The sequence below is a fragment of the Bufo gargarizans genome, chromosome 6 (assembly GCF_014858855.1).
Source record: "Bufo gargarizans isolate SCDJY-AF-19 chromosome 6, ASM1485885v1, whole genome shotgun sequence".
Taxonomy (NCBI): domain Eukaryota; kingdom Metazoa; phylum Chordata; class Amphibia; order Anura; family Bufonidae; genus Bufo; species Bufo gargarizans.
In genome coordinates, this window is record NC_058085.1 from 375,668,782 (window position 1) to 375,695,116 (window position 26,335).

The 26,335-nt window shown below is 45.8% G+C and overlaps 1 protein-coding gene across 1 annotated transcript in view; it reads right to left on the minus strand.

The window, feature by feature from the left end:
• Window positions 1-3,276: 3,276 nt before the first annotated feature.
• The window catches only part of LOC122942248 (pancreatic lipase-related protein 2-like), a 34,618-nt gene continuing 11,559 nt past the window's right edge, over window positions 3,277-26,335 (minus strand). The window contains exons 6-10 of the mRNA XM_044299751.1: window positions 13,420-13,538; window positions 11,996-12,125; window positions 8,538-8,649; window positions 8,132-8,305; window positions 3,277-3,714 (exon numbers count right to left, since the gene is read on the minus strand). Of these exons, the coding sequence (XP_044155686.1) occupies window positions 3,594-3,714; window positions 8,132-8,305; window positions 8,538-8,649; window positions 11,996-12,125; window positions 13,420-13,538 (656 nt within the window). The 3' untranslated portion in view covers window positions 3,277-3,593. The remainder of the gene's footprint in view (window positions 3,715-8,131; window positions 8,306-8,537; window positions 8,650-11,995; window positions 12,126-13,419; window positions 13,539-26,335) is intronic.

Sequence of the window (26,335 nt, forward strand, 5' to 3'; positions counted from 1 at the left end):
ATGTACAACAATATGACTACTATAATACTGCTCCTATGTACAAGAATATAACTACTATAATACTGCTCCTATGTACAAGAATATAAGTACTATAATACTGCTCCTATGTACAAGAATATAACTACTATAATACTGTCTCCTATGTACAAGAATATAACTACTATAATACTGCCTCTTATGTACAAGAATATAACTGCTATAATACTGCTTCCTATATACAAGAATATAACTACTATAATACTGCTCCTATGTACAAGAATATAACTACTATAATACTGCTCCTATGTACAAGAATATAACTACTATATTACTGCCTCCTATGTACAAGAATATAACTACTATAATACTGCTCCTATGTACAAGAATATAACTACTATAATACTGCTCCTATGTACAAGAATATAACTACTATAATACTGCCTCCTATGTACAGGAATATAACTACTATAATACTGCTCCTATGTACAGGAATATAGCTACTATAATACTGCTCCTATGTACAAGAATATAACTACTATAATACTGCTCCTATGTACAAGAATATAACTACTATAATACTGCTCCTATGTACAAGAATATAACTACTATAATACTGCTCCTATGTACAAGAATATAACTACTATAATACTGCTCCTATGTACAGGAATATAACCACTATAATACTGCTCCTATGTACAGGAATATAACTACTATAATAACATTGTGTGTGGACCAACCTCATGTCCAACACACATACCTACAGCCACCAAGTTCTAAAAAGGGACACGTATGCGCCACCAAAGTAGTGCATAATTCATGAATAAGGCATCAAAAGGTGCAAAATACTTATCAAACGGAAAGGCAAGCAGTCATGGTGTGCAGGTAGAATACGCCCCATGCATTTAGCCAGATAAAACTGGCTTCCTCAGGGGTCCTATGTCTTGAGTAAAGGGGCCGAAGACTTGTGTCCGGAGGAAAGGGGCCGAAGACTTGTGTCCGGAGGAATGGGCCGAAGACTTGCAGTTTTGTAATCTTTCCTTATCAGTAAAGATTTCTCCCCGTCTGTTCTCACTTTCTCATTATGAGGACTGACTGATGAGGGAACAGTGCAGCGAAGCCGAGCGCCAAGTGCCAAGGAGCAGACAACAGGCTTGGGTCTCTTTAAGAAATGTTAGTGACGCCGGTTGCAATGAAGCAACAACGGGACAGAGTCCCTTTAACAAATGGTGTGTGTGGCAGGTGCAGCACTATGAAGTGCCTTTTGCGCTGTGACATTAGAAGTATTCTGATATCTCTGACTCTTTAGTCTAACCAGACCGTCTGTTACTCTGTAATTCCTCTAGCGCCGTTCTATGGAAACAGTAGGTGTAAAGAGCACAACAAATGCTTGAAATAACTTCTTTATTAACTTCAACTTTTCTTCATATATAACACTGTCGCCTCCGCAGCAGATAGTCCACGTACACAACAAGTGTTGGAAAGATATCACAAAATGGCGGTATTTTGCAGAACGGAATTGCGGACCCATTCATTTCTATGCAGCAGCACGATGTACTGCCCGGATACGGAATTGCGGACCCGCACTTCCGGGTCCACAATTCCATTCCTGCCCAAAAATAGAACATGTCCTATTCTTGTCCGCAATTGCGGACAAGAATAGGCATATTCTATTAGTGCCGGAAATGTGCAGTCAGCAAAATACGGAACGCACATTGCCGCTGTCCGTGCTTTGCGGATCCGTAGAGCCGCAAAACACTTTACGGACGTCTGAATGGAGCCTAAGATGGTGGTTCAACTGTTCAATCTGGTCATTCAACATAAAATGGTGGATATATTTCTCTCTTCAGTAGCTGTACTCTCACTGTAAGTTATTTAAGCACTTTATGATCTCTCTTAGATGTATATCTGAGGTCTCACTAATAGGTCACTTGCAGTATGCAGTTAGCAGTGACTATTTGCAGATTGGTTGAGTATGATCTGCTATGGTTGTATGCAATTTTGGATTGCAATATGGAATCTGAATGCTTACAATTGAATTTGCAATTGTATGGTTGCAATTGGTGGAACTGTAAGTAAACACATATATATATATATAGTTCAGTATACAGTTCTAAACACTAACAATATGAACATTATGTAACTGTTCTAAATACCTATATTGGCCTCTTGTTCCCATAAAAACACAAGTGGAGTGACTGTCTCTTCAGCTCCTGTCTCTGGTGAATAATGATTCTAGCAGCAGGAGCTGGGGGAATTCCCAGACAGGCTGTGTGTGAGGCTGGCTGTGATTGGTGAAAACTCTTGCTGTGTGAGAAGCTGGCTGTGATTGGTCTAGACTTCTACCCAGCAACAACAGATTAACACTATGCTTTCTGTTGTTTCTGCTGTGTCAGCTGAGCTTACCTTACATTACAAAATGAATCTTAAAGGCATATTATCTTTTGCATCCAAAACATGATGTCACAGTAAATAACTCTGCTTTTGTCTTTAACACACATAAGCTATACTAGCAACCTAGGACAAGTTCTAGCTGGCCAGCTACAGTGTTGGTGGTGGTACCAAGGTGTAGGAATGGCAAAGTGGTATAGGGTGGCCTACAATGTCCATGTATGATGAATGTGTCACGGTGCTCCTACCTGGATACGCTGGACCCCAGGCGTTGGCTCCAAAGCAGAAAAAGGGGAAACATTAACTTGGGGATGAAGAATAAATTGAGTTCAGACCTTTTGATGAAGTTAAATAACAGTTTTTCTTTGCATAAACGTTTCTCCAAATGGTTTACAGACTTTGTCTTGGTCCCAGCAGGCTTTAGCATTAAAACTGTGGCAGGCAAATTCCTCTCTGCTACATCTGTTGCTCTCTGGCTCTGCTGTACTGACAGGCTGGCTATAGAACTCAGCTTCTTCTTTATGCTGTACTTCACTTTGTAGTCTGGCCTGTCTCTAGATTTGTCCATGGAAAACTCCTCCTGGCTTCTGAGGTTTTAAGCTGTGGCCTCCATGTCCAGCAGAGCTAAAGGTGCTCTAGCTGGCTTACTTTGCTTAGCTGGGGCATGTCCAAGGGCGACATGCCCAGCCTTTGCTTCTTTTCCCTAGCAGGGGGTAAGCTAGACTGCTCACTAAACTTGGACCCCTCCCTTCCTGCAGGAAGTGGGACTCGCCCTCCACTCCGCAGAGGGAGGTTAGAATGGAATGGAAAGCTCCATTCTCTCTAACTGCAGCTCTGCCGTGTTTGCTGCCACCTGCTGGTGAACCAGGCACATTACATATAACATAAACAGTTACATAACAAAATAAGAAATGCACAGTGTTTGGACCTGAAATAAATACACATGATGACATGTGTTTAACCAATAAAGACAGTAGTGGGGTGCAAAGGTGGTAATGCCACTCTGGGGCGTTACAATAGCACAAAATGTGAGGACGGTGAGGGGTGTGAGGACTTTCCCAATGCATAGTAATTACAAGGCTTGTTGTGAGAGGACGGTATGAGAGCTGCAGGCTCCTCGGGATGACTCTGGGTTCCGCTTTCCGTATATTGTTGTGCAGCAGGGTCTGGTGAGTGCAGATCATCCTCCTCCTCATCCTCCGGGTTGGGTGATGGATTGCGGTTTCTCACAGGATGATGTCGTGGTGTTTAGGCCGGTGGCCCTCTGGGTGGTAAGGGAAGTCTCTGCAGGGACCCAGGGTTTGGGTTACTTTATCTTTTACCGTTCCGGTCGCGCAGAAGGAAAGTCTGGGGGAAGAGGAAACAGGCGATCATGGCGGCCTCCGCGGGGTCACTCCCGCTCGGTCATAAAAATGTCCGTACTGTGCAACAGTTCATCATTACCCCCCGCAGATGAAGGTGCCCTGAATACAGCTGGGGTTGGGGGTATGCCCGGTATATGGTCAGTAGTGTTGGGCGCGAATATTCGAATGGCAAATATTAATTGCAAAAATCGGCACTTCGAGAATTCGTGAATATTTAAAATATAGCGCTATATATTCGTAATTTCGAATATTCTAGATTTTCTTTCATCAGTAACCTCCCTTCCTGCTTGTGGGCCAATGAGAAGGCTGCAATGTCTCTGTCGGAGCTTAGCAACATCCCTAGCAACCAATAGGAAAGCTGCCCCTCCCCCTGACTATATAAGACCCTCCCCAGCAGCCCTGGTATGCAGAATCCTGCAGATCTGAGAGAGCGGTGACATTGCTGGGCTCCGTGCTTCCCTGTGTCATTACATTACATAGTTACGCTACTTTCACACCAGCGGTTTTCTTTTCCGGCATAGAGTTCCGTCACAGGGGCTGTGAACGGATCGGGCATATCCCCATGCATTCAGAATGGAGAGCGATCCGTTCAGGAGGCATCAGGACGTCTTCAGTTCAGTCGTTTTGACTGATCAGGCAAAAGAGAAAACCGCAGCGTGCTACGGTTTTATCTCTGGCGAAAAATACTGAAGACTTGCCTGAATGGCGGATCCGCCATTTTTCCCCATAGGAATGTATTAGTGCCGGATCCATCCTTCTGATCTGCGCATGCACAGACCGAAAAAAAGGTGAAAAAAGTAAATGCCGGATCCGTTTTGCCGGATAACACCGGAAAGATGGATCCGGCATTTCAATGTATTTTTTTTTTACTGATCAGGCATTTTTAAGACTGATCATGATCCTGATCCTAATGCCATCAGTTGACATAACTTTTGCCGGATCCAGCAGGCAGTTCTGGCGACCGACCTGCTTGCCGGATCTCTCTGCCACAAGTGTGAAAGTAGCTTTAGTTAGTTAGCTCATATATTATACAGATAGTCAGCGTAGGTTATATCCTGATATAGTGGAGCTGAGAGGGCCCAGTGCAGGGTGTTAGGTAGTGTGATAGGGATTACTGTTTCTCTGCTGTACATACATACAGTCGTGGCCAAAAGTTTTGAGAATGACACAAATATTAGTTTTCACACAGTTTGCTGCTGAACTGCTTTTAGATCTTTGTTTCAGTTGTTTCTGTGATGCAGTGAGATATAATTACTCGCACTTCATACGTTTCAGAGGCTTTTATCGACAATTACATGACATTTATGCAGAGTCAGTATTTGCAGTGTTGGCCCTTCTTTTTCAGGACCTCTGCAATCCGACTGGGCATGCTCTCAGCCAACTTCTGGGCCAATCCCTGACTGATAGCAACCCATTCTTTCATCATCACTTCTTGGAGTTTGTCAGAATTAGTGGGTTTTTGTTTGTCCACCCGCCTCTTGAGGATTGACCACAAGTTCTCAATGGGATTAAGATCTGGGGAGTTTCCAGGCCATGGACCCAAAATGTCAATGTTTTGGTCCCCGAGCCACTTAGTTATCACTTTTGCCTTATGGCACGGTGCTCCATTGTGCTGGAAAATGCATTGTTCTTCACCAAACTGTTGTTGGATTGTTGGAAGAAGTTGCTGTTGGAGGGTGTTTTGGTGCCATTCTTTATTCATGGCTGTGTTTTTGGGCAGAATTGTGAGTGAGCCCACTCCCTTGGATGAGAAGCAACCCCACACATGAATGGTCTCAGGATGTTTTACTGTTGGCATGACACAGGACTGATGGTAGCGCTCACCTTTTCTCCTCCGGACAAGCCTTTTTCCTGATACCCCAAACAATCGGAAAGAGGCTTCATCGGAGAATATGACTTTGCCCCAGTCCTCAGCAGTCCATTCACCATATTTTCTGCAGAAGATCAATCTGTCCCTGATGTTTTTTGGAGAGAAGTGGCTTCTTTGCTGCCCTTCTTGACACCAGGCCATCTTCCAGAAGTCTTGGCCTCACTGTGCGTGCAGATGCGCTCACACCTGCCTGCTGCCCTTCCTGAGCAAGCGCTGCACTGGTGGCACTCCGATCCTGCAGCTGAATCCTCTTTAGGAGACGATCCTGGCGCTTGCTGGACTTTCTTGGACGCCCTGAAGCCTTCTTAACAAGAATTGAACCTCGTTCCTTCAAGTTCTTGATGATCCTATAAATTGTTGATTGAGGTGCAATCTTAGTAGCCACAATATCCTTGCCTGTGAAGCCATTTTTATTCAACGCAATGATGGCTGCACGCGTTTCTTTGCAGGTCACCATGGTTAACAATGGAAGAACAATGATTTCAAGCATCACCCTCCTTTTAACAGGTCAAGTCTGCCATGTTAACCCAATCAGCCTGACATAATGATCTCCAGCCTTGTGCTCGTCAACATTCTCACCGGAGTAACAAGACGATTACTGAAATGATCTCAGCAGGTCCTTTAATGACAGCAATGAAATGCAGTGGAAAGGTTTTTTGGGGATTAAGTTAATTTTCATGGCAAAGAAGGACTAACGTTCTGGAGTAGACGCAAATTGCTATTATAAAAACTTAAGCAGCAACTTTTCCAATATTTATGTAATTCTCAAAACTTTTGGCCACGACTGTACATGCAGACCTGCTAAAATATGAAGTTTCAGGTATTGTGCCAAAATATTCGCATCGTTAGTGCCGATTTGTGCAATCGCGATTATAGTGGAGCGCTCTATCTGCATATGAAGCCATATTTAATGTTCTGCCGACCACTTTCTCCAGTCTCAGGAAACTTCTAGCAGCTTGGAAAATGTAGCTATAGTGACCCACGCCGATATTTCGCACGCATTACGCAAATATTACATTGCCAATTTTTTGCGATCAAGAAAATAATCTCAAATTCGCGCATATGACGAATATTCTACCAAATATTTGTGAAATATCGCAAATTCGAATATTGCCCCTGCAACTCATCACTAAGGGTCAGATGCTGAGTAATGGAGTGATGTCACTGCACTGAATACATACCGGTGTCACTGCACTGAATACATACTGATGTCACTGCACTGAATACATACCGGTGTCACTGCACTGAATACATACCGGTGTCACTGCGCTGAATACATACCGGTGTCACTGCGCTGAATACATACCGATGTCACTGCGCTGAATACATACCGATGTCACTGCGCTGAATACATACCGATGTCACTGCGCTGAATACATACCGGTGTCACTGCGCTGAATACATACCGGTGTCACTGCGCTGAATACATACCGGTGTCACTGCGCTGAATACATACCGATGTCACTGCGCTGAATACATACCGATGTCACTGCGCTGAATACATACCGATGTCACTGCGCTGAATACATACCGATGTCACTGCGCTGAATACATACCGATGTCACTGCACTGAATACATACCGGTGTCACTGCGCTGAATACATACCGGTGTCACTGCGCTGAATACATACCGATGTCACTGCGCTGAATACATACCGATGTCACTGCGCTGAATACATACCGATGTCACTGCGCTGAATACATACCGATGTCACTGCGCTGAATACATACCGATGTCACTGTGCTGAATACATACCGATGTCACTGCGCTGAATACATACCGATGTCACTGCGCTGAATACATACTGATGTCACTGCGCTGAATATATACCGGTGTCACCGCACTGAATACATACCGATGTCACCGCACTGAATACATACCGATGTCACCGCACTGAATACATACCGGTGTCACTGCACTGAATACATACCGGTGTCACTGCACTGAATATATACCGGTGTCACCGCACTGAATACATACCGATGTCACTGCACTGAATACATACCGGTGTCACTGCACTGAATATATACCGGTGTCACCGCACTGAATACATACCGATGTCACCGCACTGAATACATACCGATGTCACCGCACTGAATACATACCGGTGTCACTGCACTGAATATATACCGGTGTCACCGCACTGAATACATACCGATGTCACCGCACTGAATACATACCGGTGTCACTGCACTGAATACATACCGATGTCACTGCACTGAATACATACCGATGTCACTGCACTGAATATACCATTGTCACCGCGCCGACTATACAGATGCCAGTGCACCAAATATACACCCTTCTCACCGCACGGAATATACCGGTGTCACTGCGCTGAACATACCGATGTCACGTAGGGATTTTACCGTCTGTACTGCGGCCTCTGAGCCGAGCTGGGGTCGCCACGCTCTGTAGACACCTCATCCCTGCACGGTCGACTCTATTGGGGGTCCTGGCCCCCACAATATATGTGGCCCCAGAGGGCTGTGTAGCTGGACAGGGGCCCCAGTATAATGAGACACTCACATGCTGCCGTCCTCTCCTGCCTGGATGTCGATCCTCCCTGCCCCCAGCTCGGAGCGCAGGATGTTTGATTGCAGAGGGAGCGGAGTCCAGCGGAAATCCACGCAACTTATGTCATCCAACTGTATCTCAGAATCAATGAAGGCAGAGTACGAGTTACCGGGTGCGAACGTTCCCCTAAAACAGGTACAAATGTAATGAAAATATCCAGCTATGAGCCCCCATTAGCCTCTGCCTGGGTGTCAGTCTACACTTAGTTCTGGCATTCTGTTCATGAACAAGGAAGCCCAGAATGAACAGGATGTGACTATTCGCCCCCCCCCCCCCATAGAGCAGGACGCTTCTTCCATGCAGAGAATGCTTTAGTATCCCCCCCCCCCCCCCCCCCCCACGAGGTGGGATCACTCACGTCAGCACCTGGTGCTCATCTGAGGAGATCTCGTCTCCAAACCAAGATATGAAGATCTGCGCCGAAACCTTCCTGCGCCCACGGACCACCGCAGTGATCTTATACCTGTAGCCTGAAATAGAGAAGGTGCGGAGACCGCGTTAGACTGGACTGTAATGTGGACAGCTGGACTGTAATGAGAACAGAGCGGACAGCTGGACTGTAATAAGCCGCAGCGTGGAGAGCTAACCTGTAATAAGCCGCAGTGCGGACAGCTGTCCTGTAATAAGCCGCAGAGCTGACAGCTGGCCTGTGATAAGCCGCAGTGCGGAGAGCTGGCCTGTAATAAGCCGCAGTGCTGACAGCTGGCCTGTAATAAGCCGCAGTGTGGAGAGCTGGCCTGTAATAAGCTGCAGAGCGGAGAGCTGGCCTGTAATAAGCTGCAGAGCGGACAACCGGCCTGTAATAAGCCGCAGAGCAGAGAGCCGGCCTGTAATAAGCTGCAGAGCAGAGAGCTGGCCTGTAATAAGCCGCAGCGTGGAGAGCTAACCTGTAATAAGCCTCAGAGCGGACAGCTGTCCTGTAATAAGCCGCAGAGCTGACAGCTGGCCTGTGATAAGCCGCAGTGCAGAGAGCTGGCCTGTAATAAGCCGCAGTGCTGACAGCTGGCCTGTAATAAGCCGCAGTGTGGAGAGCTGGCCTGTAATAAGCTGCAGAGCGGAGAGCTGGCCTGTAATAAGCTGCAGAGCGGACAACCGGCCTGTAATAAGCTGCAGAGCGGACAGCTGGACTGTAATAAGCCGCAGAGCAGAGAGCTGGCCTGTAATAAGCCGCAGTGCGGAGAGCTGACCTGTAATAAGCCGCAGAGCTGACAGCTGGCCTGTAATAAGCCGCAGTGCGGAGAGCTGACCTGTAATAAGCCACAGAGCTGACAGCTGGCCTGTAATAAGCCGCAGTGCGGACAGCTGGACTGTAATAAGCCGCAGAGCTGACAGCTGGCCTGTAATAAGCCGCAGTGCGGACAGCTGGCCTGTAATAAGCCGCAGAGCTGACAGCTGGCCTGTAATAAGCCGCAGTGCGGAGAGCTGACCTGTAATAAGCCACAGAGCTGACAGCTGGCCTGTAATAAGCCGCAGTGCGGACAGCTGGACTGTAATAAGCCGCAGAGCTGACAGCTGGCCTGTAATAAGCCGCAGTGCGGACAGCTGGCCTGTAATAAGCCACAGAGCAGAGAGCTGGCCTGTAATAAGCTGCAGAGCGGAGAGCTGGACTGTAATAAGCACAGAGCGGACAGCTGGACGGTAATAATCCGAAGCGCGGACAGCTGGACTGTAATAAGCACAGAGCGGACAGCTGGACGGTAATAATCCGAAGCGCGGACAGCTGGACTGTAATAAGCACAGAGCGGACAGCTGGACGGTAATAAGCCGCAGCACGGACAGCTGGACTGTAATGAGAACAGAGAGGACAGCTGGCCTGTAATAAGCCGCAGCGTGGAGAGCTAACCTGTAATAAGCCGAAGCACGGACAGCTGGACTGTAATAAGCACAGAGCGGACAGCTGGACGGTAATAAGCCGCAGCGCGGACAGCTGGACTGTAATAAGCACAGAGCGGACAGCTGGACGGTAATAAGCCGAAGCGCGGACAGCTGGACTGTAATAAGCCGCAGTGCAGAGAGCTGGACTGTAATAAGAACAGAGTGGACAGCTGGACTGTAATAAGAACAGAGTGGACAGCTGGACTGTAATAAGAACAGAGCGGACAGCTGGACTGTAATAAGCACAGAGTGGACAGCTGGACTGTAATAAGAACAGAGCGGACAGCTGGACTGTAATAAGCCGCAGCACGGACAGCTGGACTGTAATAAGCCGCAGCACGGACAGCTGGCCTGTAATAAGCCGCAGTGCGGACAGCTAACCTGTAATAAGCCGCAGAGCTGACAGCTGGCCTGTAATAAGCCGCAGTGCGGAGAGCTGGACTGTAATAAGCCGCAGAGCTGACAGCTGGCCTGTAATAAGCCGCAGTGCGGAGAGCTGGCCTGTAATAAGCCGCAGTGCGGAGAGCTGGACTGTAATAAGCCGCAGTGCAGAGAGCTGGCCTGTAATAAGCCGCAGTTCGGAGAGCTGACCTGTAATAAGCCGCAGTGCTGACAGCTGGCCTGTAATAAGCCACAGAGCGGACAGCTGGCCTGTAATAAGCCGCAGAGCTGACAGCTGGCCTGTAATAAGCTGCAGAGCAGAGAGCTGGGCTGTAATAAGCTGCAGAGCGGACAACCGGCCTGTAATAAGCCGCAGTGCGGAGAGCTGGCCTGTAACAAGCTGCAGAGCAGAGAGCTGGCCTGTAATAAGCTGTAGAGCGGACAGCTGGACTGTAATAAGCCGCAGTGCGGAGAGCTGGCCTGTAATAAGCTGCAGAGCGGACAGCCGGCCTGTAATAAGCTGCAGAGCAGAGAGCTGGCCTGTAATAAGCCGCAGTGCGGAGAGCTGACCTGTAATAAGCCGCAGAGCAGAGAGATAGCTTGTAATAAGCCGCAGTGCGGAGAGCTGACCTGTAATAAGCCGCAGTGCGGAGAGCTGGCCTGTAATAAGCTGCAGAGCGGAGAGCTGGCCTGTAATAAGCTGCAGAGCGGACAGCCGGCTTGTAATAGGCCGCAGTGCGGAGAGCTGGCCTGTAATAAGCCGCAGTGCGGAGAGCTGGCCTGTAACAAGCTGCAGAGTGGAGAGCTGGCCTGTAATAAGCTGCAGAGCGGACAGCCGGCTTGTAATAAGCCGCAGTGCGGAGAGCTGGCCTGTAATAAGCCGCAGTGTGGAGAGCTGATCTGTAATAAGCCGCAGTGTGGAGAGCTGGCCTGTAATAAGCCGCAGTGTGGAGAGCTGATCTGTAATAAGCCGCAGTGTGGAGAGCTGGCCTGTAATAAGCCGCAGTGTGGAGAGCTGGCCTGTAATAAGCCGCAGTGTGGAGAGCTGGCCTGTAATAAGCCGCAGTGTGGAGAGCTGGCCTGTAATAAGCCGCAGTGTGGAGAGCTGGCCTGTAATAAGCCGCAGTGCGGAGAGCTGGCCTGTAATAAGCCGCAGTGTGGAGAGCTGATCTGTAATAAGCCGCAGTGTGGAGAGCTGGCCTGTAATAAGCCGCAGTGCGGAGAGCTGGCCTGTAATAAGCCGCAGTGTGGAGAGCTGATCTGTAATAAGCCGCAGTGTGGAGAGCTGGGCTGTAATAAGCCACAGTGCGGAGAGCTGATCTGTAATAAGCTGCAGAGCAGAGAGCTGGCCTGTAATAAGCTGCAGAGCGGACAGCCGGCCTGTAATAAGCTGCAGAGCAGAGAGCTGGCCTGTAATAAGCCGCAGTGCGGAGAGCTGATCTGTAATAAGCCGCAGTGTGGAGAGCTGATCTGTAATAAGCCGCAGTGTGGAGAGCTGATCTGTAATAAGCCGCAGTGTGGAGAGCTGGCCTGTAATAAGCCGCAGCGGTATGCACTCACTGGAGAGATGGCCCGGGTCAACACCCGTGTGCAGATACAAGGTCTGTGCCCGTGTCGACATTCTGCTCATCTCCTCTGAAAAGTGTCCCATGGGTGGGCACCCATCAGCGGGGCAGGGGAAGCAGGAGCCCTGGAGGGACAAAGCATTGGGGTCACAGAAGTTCTCCTCCCAAATGTATTATATATCCGATTATATGGTGGTAAGAGGGCTAGCTAAGATGTCATCCGTGTATGCATTTCCAGATCCTCTGATTCTGTGCTTCAATAATACTGCTACGTAAAGATTATTATTATTATGTATTGTGTTTGATGGAACTTACCATTCCATTATCCCCCCTTTTGGGCAGAAGTGGGCTAGTCCTGCTTCCTACCAAGGGAGGGGTTGCAGGAAGCTATGGTTGCATTGTGAGTTGGAAGGAGACGAGACGAGACATGGCGCAGTGATCAACAGTCAAAGACACCAGAACTGCTAGAAAGTCCGGTAACCAGACTGAAGCCAAAGATTAGCACAGCAGAGAGAAAGCAAAGGATTCAAGTTCCCCTGCCAGTTTACCCTTAGCCTGCTGGAGCCAAGAGAAAGATCAAGTTTATTCAAGAAAAACCATTTAACTTTACCAAGTCTGGACTCTACTTATTCTAACAAGGTTCCATTCACATGTCCGTAGTGTATTGTGGATCCGCAAATTGCAGATCCGCAATACACCCGGCCGGCACCCTCATAGAACTGCTTATTCTTGTCCGCAATTGCGGACAAAAATAGGACAGTTTCTATTTTTTGCTGGAGCCACGGACCAGAAGATCGGGGGCACGCTCCGGAACTGCGGATGCGGACAGCACACTGTGTGCCGTCCGCATCCATTTCTGTCCCATAGAGAAATTTGCAGAACGGATGCGGTCCCATTCTACGGACGTGTGACTGGACACTAAAACTCATTGGATGCTACAGAGTCTTCCCCCGGGGAGCAACAGTACCAGGTAGGAGCACCGTGACACAAACTATTAGGGCCACACCACCACTCGGTATCTTAACCCTAAGCCTAACACTGGGACCCGATCGGCCCTGGGGGGGGGCACGCTGCATATACAGGATGTCTCATCTACACTGGATGTCTCGTATACACAGGAGGTCTCGTATACACATGAGGTCTTATATACATAGGGTGTCTCATCTACACGAGAGGTCTCATATACACAGGATGTCTCGTACTGATAGGGTGTCTCATCTATACTAGATGTCTCGTATACACAGTAGGTCTCATACACACAGGAGGTCTTATAGACACATGAGGTCTCATCTACACAGGATGTCTCATATACACAGGATGTCTCATATACACAGAAATCCTCGAATATACAGGAGATCTCAGATATACAGGAGGCCTTGTATACACAGGAGGTCTCATCCTGGCTGAGGTGTCACTTACGGCTTCAAACATATGATAGTCCGGACATGGGTAGCTGAGGAAGCCCCCCGGATTGCGGACACTCTCCGTGTAGTAGCGGAACGCCTGGAGGTGATTGCAGGCGATAAATTCCACGATATCTGAAGGAGAGAAGAACCAAGATACTGCTATGTGTTATCAGGCGCGGGGACACGGTGCGATCACATAGGCAGCCAATCACATGTGTGCCCCCCTAACATAGCCAGCCAATCACACATGTCCCCCCCAACATAGCCAGCCAATCACACATGTCATCCCCTAACATAGCTAGCCAATCACATGTGTGCCCCCCTAACATAGGAAGCCAATCACACGTGTGCCCCACTAACATAGGCAGCCAATCACACATGTCCCCCCCTAACATAGCCAGCGAATCACACACGTCACCCCCTAACATAGCCAGCCAATCACACATGTCACCCCCTAACATAGCCAGCCAATCACACATGTCACCCTCTAACATAGCCAGCCAATCACACATGTCACCCCCTAACATAGCCAGCCAATCACACATGTCCCCCCCAACATAGCCAGCCAATCACACATGTCCCCCCCTAACATAGCCAGCCAATCACACATGTCACCCCCTAACATAGCCATCCAATCACAAACGTCACCCCCTAACATAGCCAGCCAATCACACATGTCCCCCCCAACATAGCCAGCCAATCACACATGTCCCCCCTAACATAGCCAGCCAATCACACATGTCACCCCCTAACATAGCCATCCAATCACAAACGTCACCCCCTAACATAGCCAGCCAATCACACATGTCCCCCCCAAACATAGCCAGCCAATCACACGTCACCCCCTAACATAGCCAGCCAATCACACATGTCACCCTCTAACATAGACAGCCAATCACACATGTCACCCCCTAACATAGCCAGCCAATCACACATGTCCCCCCCAACATAGCCAGCCAATCACACATGTCCCCCCTAACATAGCTTGCCAATCACACATGTCACCCCCTAACATAGCCATCCAATCACAAACGTCACCCCCTAACATAGCCAGCCAATCACACATGTCACCCCCTAACATAGCCAGCCAATCACACATGTCACCCCCTAACATAGCCAGCCAATCACACATGTCCCCCCTAACATAGCCAGCCAATCACACATGCCCCCCTAACATAGCCAGCCAATCACACATGTCCCCCCCTAACATAGCCAGCCAATCACACATGCCCCCCCCTAACATAGCCAGCCAATCACACATGTCCCCCCTTAACATAGCCAGCCAATCACACATGTCCCCCCTAACATAGCCAGCCAATCACACATGTCCCCCCCTAACATAGCCAGCCAATCACACATTCACCCCCTAACATAGCCAGCCAATCACACATGTCCCCCCTAACATAGCCAGCCAATCACACATGTCCCCCCTAACATAGGCAGCCAATCACACATGTCACCCCCTAACATAGCCAGCCAATCACACATGTCCCCCCCTAACATAGCCAGCCAATCACACATGTCCGCCCTAACATAGGCAGCCAATCACACATGTCACCCCCTAACATAGCCAGCCAATCACACATGTCACCCCCTAACATAGCCAGCCAATCACACATGTCCCCCCTAACATAGCCAGCCAATCACACATGTCCCCCCTAACATAGCCAGCCAATCACACATGTCCCCCCCCCTAAAATAGCCAGCCAATTACATGTGGGCCTCCCTAACATTGGCAGCCAATCACTAGTGGTGAGCAGCATGGGCAGTATTCATTTTTGCAATATTTGGCACATTTTTGGCCTAATATTTCCCATAAATTTGCAAATTCTAGAATTCGGGATCTCCAGTTTTCATTTTCATGATCACGAAAAATCGGCAATTTAATATTCGCGTAATGCGCGCACAATACAGGCGTGGCTCACTTTTGCTAAACTTTTCACACTGCTAGAAGATTCCTGAGACTGGAGGAATCTAATCCCTATCACAGTAATTCCTATCACACTACCTAACACCCTGCACTGGACCCTATCAGCTCCACTATATCAGGATATAACCTACACTGACTATCTATATCAGGATATAACCTGCACTGACTATCTATATCAGGATATAACCTGCACTGACTATCTATATCAGGATGTAACCTACACTGACTATCTATAACAGGATAGAACCTACACTGACTATCTATATCTGGATATAACCTACACTGACTATCTATATCAGGATGTAACCTACACTGACTATCTATAACAGGATAGAACCTACACTGACTATCTATATCAGGATATAACCTACACTGACTATCTATATCAGGATGTAACCTACACTGACTATCTATATCAGGATATAACCTGCACTGACTATCTATATCAGGATATAACCTGCACTGACTATCTATACCAGGATATAACCTACACTGACTATCTATATCAGGATAGAACCTACACTGACTATCTATATCAGGATGTAACCTACACTGACTATCTATATCAGGATATAACCTACACTGACTATCTATATCAGGATATAACCTGCACTGACTATCTATATCAGGATATAACCTACACTGACTATCTATATCAGGATATAACCTACACTGACTATCTATATCAGGATATAACCTACACTGACTATCTATATCAGGATATAACCTACACTGACTATCTATACCAGGATGTAACCTACACTGACTATCTATATCAGGATATAACCTACACTGACTATCTATACCAGGATGTAACCTACACTGACTATCTATATCAGGATATAACCTACACTGACTATCTATATCAGGATAGAACCTGCACTGACTATCTGTATCAGGATAGAACCTGCACTGACTATCTATATCAGGATATAACCTACACTGACTATCTGTATCAGGATAGAACCTACACTGACTATCTATATCAGGATAGAACCTACACTGACTATCTATATCAGGATAGAACCTGCACTGACTATCTATATCAGGATGTAACCTACACTGACTATCTATAACAGGATAGAACCTACACTGACTATCTATATCAGGATATAACCTACACTGACTATCTATATCAGGATGTAACCTACACTGACTATCTATATCAGGATATAACCTGCACTGACTATCTATATCAGGATATAACCTGCACTGACTATCTATACCAGGATATAACCTACACTGACTATCTATATCAGGATAGAACCTACACTGACTATCTATATCAGGATGTAACCTACACTGACTATCTATATCAGGATAGAACCTACACTGACTATCTATACCAGGATGTAACCTACACTGACTATCTACAGACGTGGACAAAATTGTTGGTACCCTTTGGTCAATGAAAGAAAAAGTCACAATGGTCACAGAAATAACTTTAATCTGACAAAAGTAATAATAAATTAAAATTCTATAAATGTTAACCAATGAAAGTCAGACATTGATTTTCAACCATGCTTCAACAGAATTATGTAAAAAAATAAACTCATGAAACAGGCATGGACAAAAATGATGGTACCCCTAGAAAACACAGAACATAATGTGACCAAAGGGACATGTTAATTCAAGGTGTGTCCACTAATTAGCATCACAGGTGTCTACAACCTTGTAATCAGCCATTGGGCCTATATATATGGCTCCAGGTAATCACTGTGTTGTTTGGTGATATGGTGTGTACCACACTCGACATGGACCAGAGGAAGCAAAGGAAAGAGCTGTCTCAAGAGATCAGAAAGAAAATTATAGACAAGCATGTTAAAGGTAAAGGCTATAAGACCATCTCCAAGCAACTAGATGTTCCTGTGAGTACAGTTGCACATATTATTCATAAGTTTAAGATCCATGGGACTGTAGCCAACCTCCCTGGACGTGGCCGCAGGAGGAAAATTGATGACAAATCTAAGAGACGGATAATCCGAATGGTAACAAAAGAGCCTAGAAAGACTTCTAAAGAGATTCAAGGTGAACTTCATGCTCAAGGAACATCAGTGTCAGATCGCACCATCCGTCGTTGTTTGAGCCAAAGTGGACTACATGGGAGACGACCAAGGAGGACACCATTGTTGAAAACGAATCATAAAAAAGCAAGACTGGAATATGCCAAACTACATGTTGACAAGCCACAAAGCTTCTGGGAGAATGTCCTGTGGACAGATGAGACAAAAATCGAAGTTTTTGCCAAGGCACATCAGCTGTATGTTCACAGACGAAAAAATGAAGCATATCAAGAAAAGAACACTGTCCCTACTGTGAAACATGGAGGAGGCTCTGTTATGTTCTGGGGCTGCTTTGCTGCGTCTGGCACAGGGTGTCTTGAATCTGTGCAGGGTACAATGAAATCTCAAGACTATCAAGGAATTCTAGAGAGAAATGTACTAGCCAGTGTCAGAAAGCTTGGTCTCAGTCGCAGGTCATGGGTCTTGCAACAGGACAATGACCCAAAACACACCGCTAAAAACACCCAAGAATGGCTAAGAGGAAAAAATTGGACTATTCTAAAGTGGCCTTCTATGAGCCCTGACCTCAATCCTATTGAGCATCTTTGGAAGGAGCTGAAACATGCAGTCTGGAAAAGGCACCCTTCAAACCGGACACAACTGGAGCAGTTTGCTCATGAGGAGTGGGCCAAAATACCTGCTGAGAGGTGCAGATGTCTCATTGACAGTTACAGGAAGCGTTTGATTGCAGTGATTGCCTCAAAAGGTTGCGCAACAAAATATTAAGTTAGGGGTACCATCATTTTTGTCCATGCCTGTTTCATGAGTTTATTTTTTTACATAATTCTGTTGAAGCATGGTTGAAAAACAATGTCTGACTTTCATTGGTTAACATTTATAGAATTTTAATTTATTATTACTTTTGTCAGATTAAAGTTATTTCTGTGACCATTGTGACTTTTTCTTTCATTGACCAAAGGGTACCAACAATTTTGTCCACGTCTGTATATCAGGATATAACCTACACTGACTATCTATATCAGGATAGAACCTGCACTGACTATCTGTATCAGGATAGAACCTGCACTGACTATCTATATCAGGATATAACCTACACTGACTATCTATATCAGGATAGAACCTACACTGACTATCTATATCAGGATAGAACCTACACTGACTATCTATATCAGGATAGAACCTGCACTGACTATCTATACCAGGATAGAACCTACACTGACTATCTATATCAGGATATAACCTACACTGACTATCTATATCAGGATATAACCTACACTGACTATCTATATCAGGATATAACCTACACTGACTATCTATATCAGGATATAACCTACACTGACTATCTATACCAGGATAGAACCTACACTGACTATCTATACCAGGATATAACCTACACTGACTATCTATATCAGGATAGAACCTACACTGACTATCTATATCAGGATATGACCTACACTGACTATCTATATCAGGATATAACCTACACTGACTATCTATACCAGGATATAACCTACACTGACTATCTATACCAGGATATAACCTACACTGACTATCTATATCAGGATATAACCTACACTGACTATCTGTATCAGGATATAACCTGCACTGACTATCTGTATCAGGATAGAACCTACACTGACTATCTGTATCAGGATATAACCTACACTGACTATCTATATCAGGATAACCTACACTGACTATCTATATCAGGATAGAACCTGCACTGACTATCTATATCAGGATATAACCTACACTGACTATCTATATCAGGTATAACCTACACTGACTATCTATACAGGATAACCTGCACTGACTATCTATATCAGGATATAACCTGCACTGACTATCTATATCAGGATAGAACCTGCACTGACTATCCTATCACAGTATTCCTATCACACTACCTAACACCCTGCACTGGACCCTATCAGCTCCACTATATCAGGATATAACCTACACTGACTATCTATATCAGGATATAACCTGCACTGACTATCTATATCAGGATATAACCTACACTGACTATCTATACCAGGATATAACCTACACTGACTATCTATATCAGGATAGAACCTACACTGACTATCTATATCAGGATATAACCTACACTGACTATCTATATCAGGATAGAACCTACACTGACTATCTATATCAGGATGTAACCTACACTGACTATCTATATCAGGATATAACCTGCACTGACTATCTATATCAGGATATAACCTGCACTGACTATCTATACCAGGATATAACCTACACTGACTATCTATATCAGGATAGAACCTACACTGACTATCTATATCAGGATATAACCTACACTGACTATCTATATCAGGATATAACCTACACTGACTATCTATATCAGGATATAACCTGCACTGACTATCTATATCAGGATATAACCTGCACTGACTATCTATACCAGGATATAACCTACACTGACTATCTATATCAGGATATAACCTACACTGACTATCTATATCAGGATATAACCTACACTGACTATCTATAACAGGATAGAACCTACACTGACTATCTATATCAGGATATAACCTACACTGACTATCTATATCAGGATATAACCTACACTGACTATCTATATCAGGATAGAACCTACACTGACTATCTATATCAGGATATAACCTACACTGACTATCTATATCAGGATATAACCTACACTGACTATCTATATCAGGATATAACCTACACTGACTATCTATATCAGGATATAACCTACACTGACTATCTATATCAGGATATAACCTACACTGACTATCTATATCAGGATATAACCTGCACTGACTATCTATATCAGGATATAACCTACACTGACTATCTATATCAGGATATAACCTACACTGACTATCTATATCAGGATATAACCTACACTGACTATCTATATCAGGATATAACCTACACTGACTATCTATATCAGGATAGAACCTACACTGACTATCTATATCAGGATATAACCTACACTGACTATCTATATCAGGATAGAACCTGCACTGACTATCTATATCAGGATGTAACCTACACTGACTATCTATATCAGGATGTAACCTACACTGACTATCTATATCAGGATATAACCTACACTGACTATCTATATCAGGATGTAACCTACACTGACTATCTATATCAGGATGTAACCTACACTGACTATCTATATCAGGATATAACCTACACTGACTATCTATATCAGGATATAACCTACCCTGACTATCTATATCAGGATAGAACCTGCACTGACTATCTATATCAGGATATAACCTACCCTGACTATCTATATCAGGATATAACCTACCCTGACTATCTATATCAGGATAGAACCTACCCTGACTATCTATATCAGGATAGAACCTACACTGACTATCTATATCAGGATAGAACCTACACTGACTATCTATATCAGGATATAACCTACACTGACTATCTATATCAGGATAGAACCTACACTGACTATCTCCCACTAACTGTCTGTATTATATATATCAGCTAACTAACTAACGATCTAATGTAGTGTGGGAAGCACGGAGCCCAGCAATGTCACTGCTCTCTCTCTCAGATCTGCAGCATACTGCGTACAAGGGCTGCTGGGGAGGTTCTTATATAGTAAGGGGGAGGCAGCTTTCCTATTGGTTGCTAGGGATGATAAAGAAATTGCAGCCTTCTCATTGGCCCACAAACAAGGGAGGTTATGATGAAAATAAAATCTAGAATATTTGCGATTCCGAATATATAGCGCTATATTGTACATCTTTGCGAATTCTCGAAGTGCCGATATTTGCACTAAAAATTTGCAATTAGAATATTCGCGATCAACACTACCAATCACACATGTGCCCCCCTAACAGGCAATAAAATACACATAAACCCCCCTAACATAGCTAGCCAATCACACGTGTGCCCCCTTTACCTCAAATTTCTCATTAAACAAATGCAATACAGGATGGTAAAGGGCTGCAATGCCCATCACAACCACTGGGGGCCGCACCTTCTCAGATAAAGCATAGACCACTCTTGTGTACCATAAAGGGGCGTCGGCTGTACAAGGTCTCAAATACCATATTAAAGGGTTACCATTAGTGTTGATCGAGCACCATAGTGCTCGGGGGCTCGGGCCGAACACATTGGAATAATAATTGAAGTCAATGGAAGAACCCGAGCATTAAACCAGGCAGACCCTGCTTTGAAGAGGGGGGGGCCTGGTTCATAGGAAAAGGTCAGAAATTGATGGAACACCACTGAGATGGTTCGGGAACAGCATGGGGAGGATGTCTGGATGCATCTTGGACTCCCAGGTCACTGCTTGGAACGATGTTGTCCGAGTAGTACGCGTAGTAAGCCACTGTTGTCCACTAGTACTGCCAGCTGAGGCTTTGGTGACTCTAGATAACCGTGCCCAATTGCACGTCCCCGTGATGGCGATGATCTATTCGGATGTATGCCCTATCAATTTTCAATGTTATTTTCAGCACCAACCATGGTGACCACAGGTAATGGGGAATCAGGGCTTGATTTCAGAGAGGGAGCCTGAGAAACAGCTATGGCTACCACATCCAAGCAAGGCAGCATGCACGCAAATTACCTATTAGGTATTATTAGGTGAGGGCCCACAGGTGAGCTGACCCTCTAAAAGATTGTAGTTGAGGACCTGCAGGTAAGCTGACCCTCTAAAACATTATATACGAGGGCCTGCTGGTTAGCTGACTCTGTAAAAGATTGTAGGTGAGGGCCTGCAGGTGAGCTGACCCTGTAAAAGATTGTAGGTGAGGGCCTGCTGGTGAGCTGACCCTGTAAAAGATTGTAGGTGAGGGCCTGATGGTGAGCTGACCCTGTAAAAGATTGTAGGTGAGGGCCTGCTGGTGAGCTGACCCTGTAAAAGATTGTAGGTGAGGGCCTGATGGTGAGCTGACCCTGTAAAAGATTGTAGGTGAGGGCCTGCTGGTGAGCTGACCCTGTAAAAGATTGTAGGTAAGGGCCTGCAGGTGAGCTGACTGCTGTAAAAGATTGTAGGTGAGGGCCTGCAGGTGAGCTGACTCTGTAAAAGATTGTAGGTGAGGGCCTGCTGGTGAGCTGACCCTGTAAAAGATTGTAGGTGAGGGCCTGCAGGTGAGCTGACGCTGTAAAAGATTGTAGGTGAGGGCCTGCAGGTGAGCTGACTCTGTAAAAGATTGTAGGTGAGGGCCTGCAGGTGAGCTGACTCTGTAAAAGATTGTAGGTGAGGGCCTGCAGGTGAGCTGACGCTGTAAAAGATTGTAGGTGAGGGCCTGCAGGTGAGCTGACTCTGTAAAAGATTGTAGGTGAGGGCCTACAGGTGAGCTGACTCTGTAAAAGATTGTAGGTGAGGGCCTGCTGGTGAGCAGACCCTGTAAAAGATTGTAGGTGAGGGCCTGCTGGTGAGCTGACCCTGTAAAAGATTGTAGGTGAGGGCCTGTTGGTGAGCTGACCCTGTAAAAGATTGTAGGTGAGGGCCTGCTGGTGAGCTGACCCTGTAAAAAATTATATGCGAGGGCCGGCAGCTGAGCTGACCGTGTAAAACATTTTATTCGAAGGGCATTATATGCGACAAATAAGCATTTTGATATGATGGAAGAGAAGGAGGAGAAAAGGAAGATGGAACCATATACCCCTGTTTGTGGTGGAAGGGGTGCAGGGAATACAGTGCATTCAGTACATTATAAACAACACATGTAAAGGGCCTTTATGTTCATCTGCTTTCCTCTGGTGGAGAAGTCAGGGGTAATCCAGGCCTTGTTCATTCTGATAAGAGTCAACCTGTCAGCATTTTCAGTGGACAGGTGGATACACTTATCTGTTATGATGCCCCCAGCAGCACTAAATACCCGCTCAGACAAAACGCTGGCGGCAGGGCAGGGCAGCACCTCCAAGGCATAGAGCGCCAGTTTGTGCCACGTGTCCAGCTTGGACACCCAGTAGTTGTAAGGCACTCACTAAGGACGCTGACACCGTCTGCTACGTACTCCTTCACCATCTTCCAAATTTTTCCCCCCTTGTGACACTAGGCCGTGCATCAGGGTGAGGGTGCTGGCGGGGTGTCATGAAACTGTCCCAGGCTTTGGAGTGTGTTGCCCTGCCTCTGTAGGAACTGCTGTGTGTTCCCCTTGTCTCCCCTCCTCGGTTGGCCAAGGAACTACGGACCCTGCTGCGAGGGTTGACAGATGGAAATTTTTGGAGCACTTTTTCCACAAGGATCTTCTGCTATTGCACCATTTTGCTCGTCCTCTCCAATAGAGGTATGGGGGATGAGAAGTTCTCTTTGCAGCGGGGGCCAAGAAGGGTGAACAACCAGTATTCCGTGTTGTCTAAAATGCATAGAATGCGCGGGTCGCTGGAAAGGCAGCCTAACATGAAGTCAGCCATGTGTGCTAGAGTACCAATGTATGGTATGTAAAAAATAGGCACCCCATAAATACTAAACTAATATAGATTACATTTCCAGTTTTAACAATACAGAATGATAACTGTGGTAATAGGAAAGTTAAACTCATGGCAATTCTACTAAATCGCCAATAGATGGCAGCAGAGTGTTTAAAGCCTGAATTACATAGTATTGAAAATTAGCAGAAGAGGAATTTAAAGGGGTATTCCCATCCCAATGATCACTGTTAAATCTGTTAATGATTTGACAATGATCATTTTTGTAAATACATTTAATTACCCAATTCCCACCCTTTTTGAGAAAAAAAGTACCTTCTTACCTGATCGTTGTCTTTTGTCTCCCCTTGTTACGTCCACCTCTCCTGTCGAATCCCGCCGGGCCGCGTTTGCGCTGAAGACTGAAGATTTTCTCCCGGCCGGGCCGCGCAATGTCCTGAACGCGCACGCCGCTGCGCATGTGTCATGGTTACTTCTTTCTGGACAGTATAGTACAGAGCCGCGAACGTGCATGCCGGCTCTGTACTATACAGACCAGGAATAAGTCACCATGACGCATGCGCGGCGGTGTGCACGTTCACGACATTGTGCTGCCCGGCCTGGAGAAAATCTTCAGTCTTCTGCGCAAGCGCGGCCCGGCCGGGAGAAGAATCCAGTAAGTGAACGTCGCTCTCAAGGAAGGTAAGTATGAAAAGGGAAGATGGGAATACCCCTTTAAAACACAGATCTTTGGTTCCTGGAGGACAGAATATGTTGTAACTATTTTGCCTCTCAGACTGAAGGTCATGTACTTGTCATTGCAGGTAAGAGAACACACATTAGGGGCAATAAACAGGGTAAAATGATTTGCTGCCCATCCCTGTAATCAGCTAAGGCTGCTGGTGATGCAGTGTGAGTAGATAACCCTGCACAAATGTTAGTGAAGTAAACTGATGTGTCACCTGGCGCTAGTGTATAGTGAATACGGCTGTTATAGGAGTTGATGTTACTATATATGAGTATACTGCACTGTTTGCTTACTGTGACGCAGGTTCAGTAATAACAGAGCTGCACATGATAATGGATTATCTCTTAGAAGAATGTTATAGCTGAATATGTGACTGTCAGGATTGAATAGATAGATGTGTATTAACCTATAGGGACAGAATAGGTTGTAACTATCCTGTCTCTCAGACTGAAGGTCATGTACAGTTGCAAGAAAAAGTATGTGAACCCCTTGGAATGATCTGGATTTCTGCACAAATTGGTCATAAAATGTGATCTGATCTTCATCTAAGTCACAACAATAGACAATCACAGTCGGCTTAACCTAATAACACACAAAGAATTAACTGTCACCATGTTTTTATTGAACACACCATGTAAACACTTCACAGTGCAGGTGGAAAAAGTATGTGAACCCTTGGATTTAATAACTGGTTGAGCCTCCTTTGGCAGCAATAACTTCCACCAAACGTTCCCTGTAGTTGCAGATCAGACGGGCACAACGGTCAGGAGTAATTCTTGACCATTCCTCTTTACAGAACTGTTTCAGTTCAGCAATATTCTCGGGATGTCTGGTGTGAATCGCTTTCTTGAGGTCCTGCTACAGCATCTCCATCGGGTTGAGGTTAGGACTCTGACTGGGCCACTCCAGAAGGCGGATTTTCTTCTGTTTAAGCCATTCTGTTGTTGATTTACTTCTATGCTTTGGGTCGTTGTCCTGTTGCAACTCCCATCTCCTGTTGAGCTTCAGCTGGTGGACAGATGGCCTTAAGTTCTCCTGCAAAATGTCTTGATAAACTTAGGAATTCATTTTTTCTTCGATGATAGCAATCCGTCCAGGCCCTGACGCAGCAAAGCAGCCCCAAACCATGATGCCCCCCCCCCACCATACCTCACAGTTGGGATGAGGCTTTGAGGTTGGTGTGCTGTGCCTCTTTTTCTCCACACATAGTGTTGTGTGTTTCTTCCAAACAACTCAACTTTGGTTTCATCTGTCCACAGAATATTTTACCAGTACTGCTGTAGAACATCCAGGTGCTCTTGTGCAAACTGTAAACGTGCAGCAATGTGTTTATTTGGACAGCAGTGGCTTCCTCTGTGGTATCCTCCCATGAAATCCATTCTTGTTTAGTGTTTTACGTATCGTAGATTCTCTAACAGGGATGTTAGCATATGCCAGAGACTTTTGTAAGTCTTTAGCTGACACTCTAGGATTCTTCTTCACCTCATTGAGCAGTCTGCGCTGTGCTCTTGCAGTCATCTTTACAGGACGGCCGCTCCTAGGGAGAGTAGCAGCAGTGCTGAACTGTCTCCATTTATAGACAATGTGTCTTACCGTGGACTGATGAACAGCAAGGCTTTTGGAGATACTTTTATAACCCTTTCCAGCTTTATGCAAGTCAACAATTCTTAATCGTAGGTCTTCTGAGAGCTCTTTTGTGCGAGGCATCATTCACATCAGGCAATGCTTCTTGTGAAAAGCAAACCCAGAACTGGTGTGTGTTTTTATAGGGCAGGGCAGCTGCAACCAACACCTCCAATCTCATCTCATTGATTGGACTCCAGTTGGCTGACACCTCACTCCAATT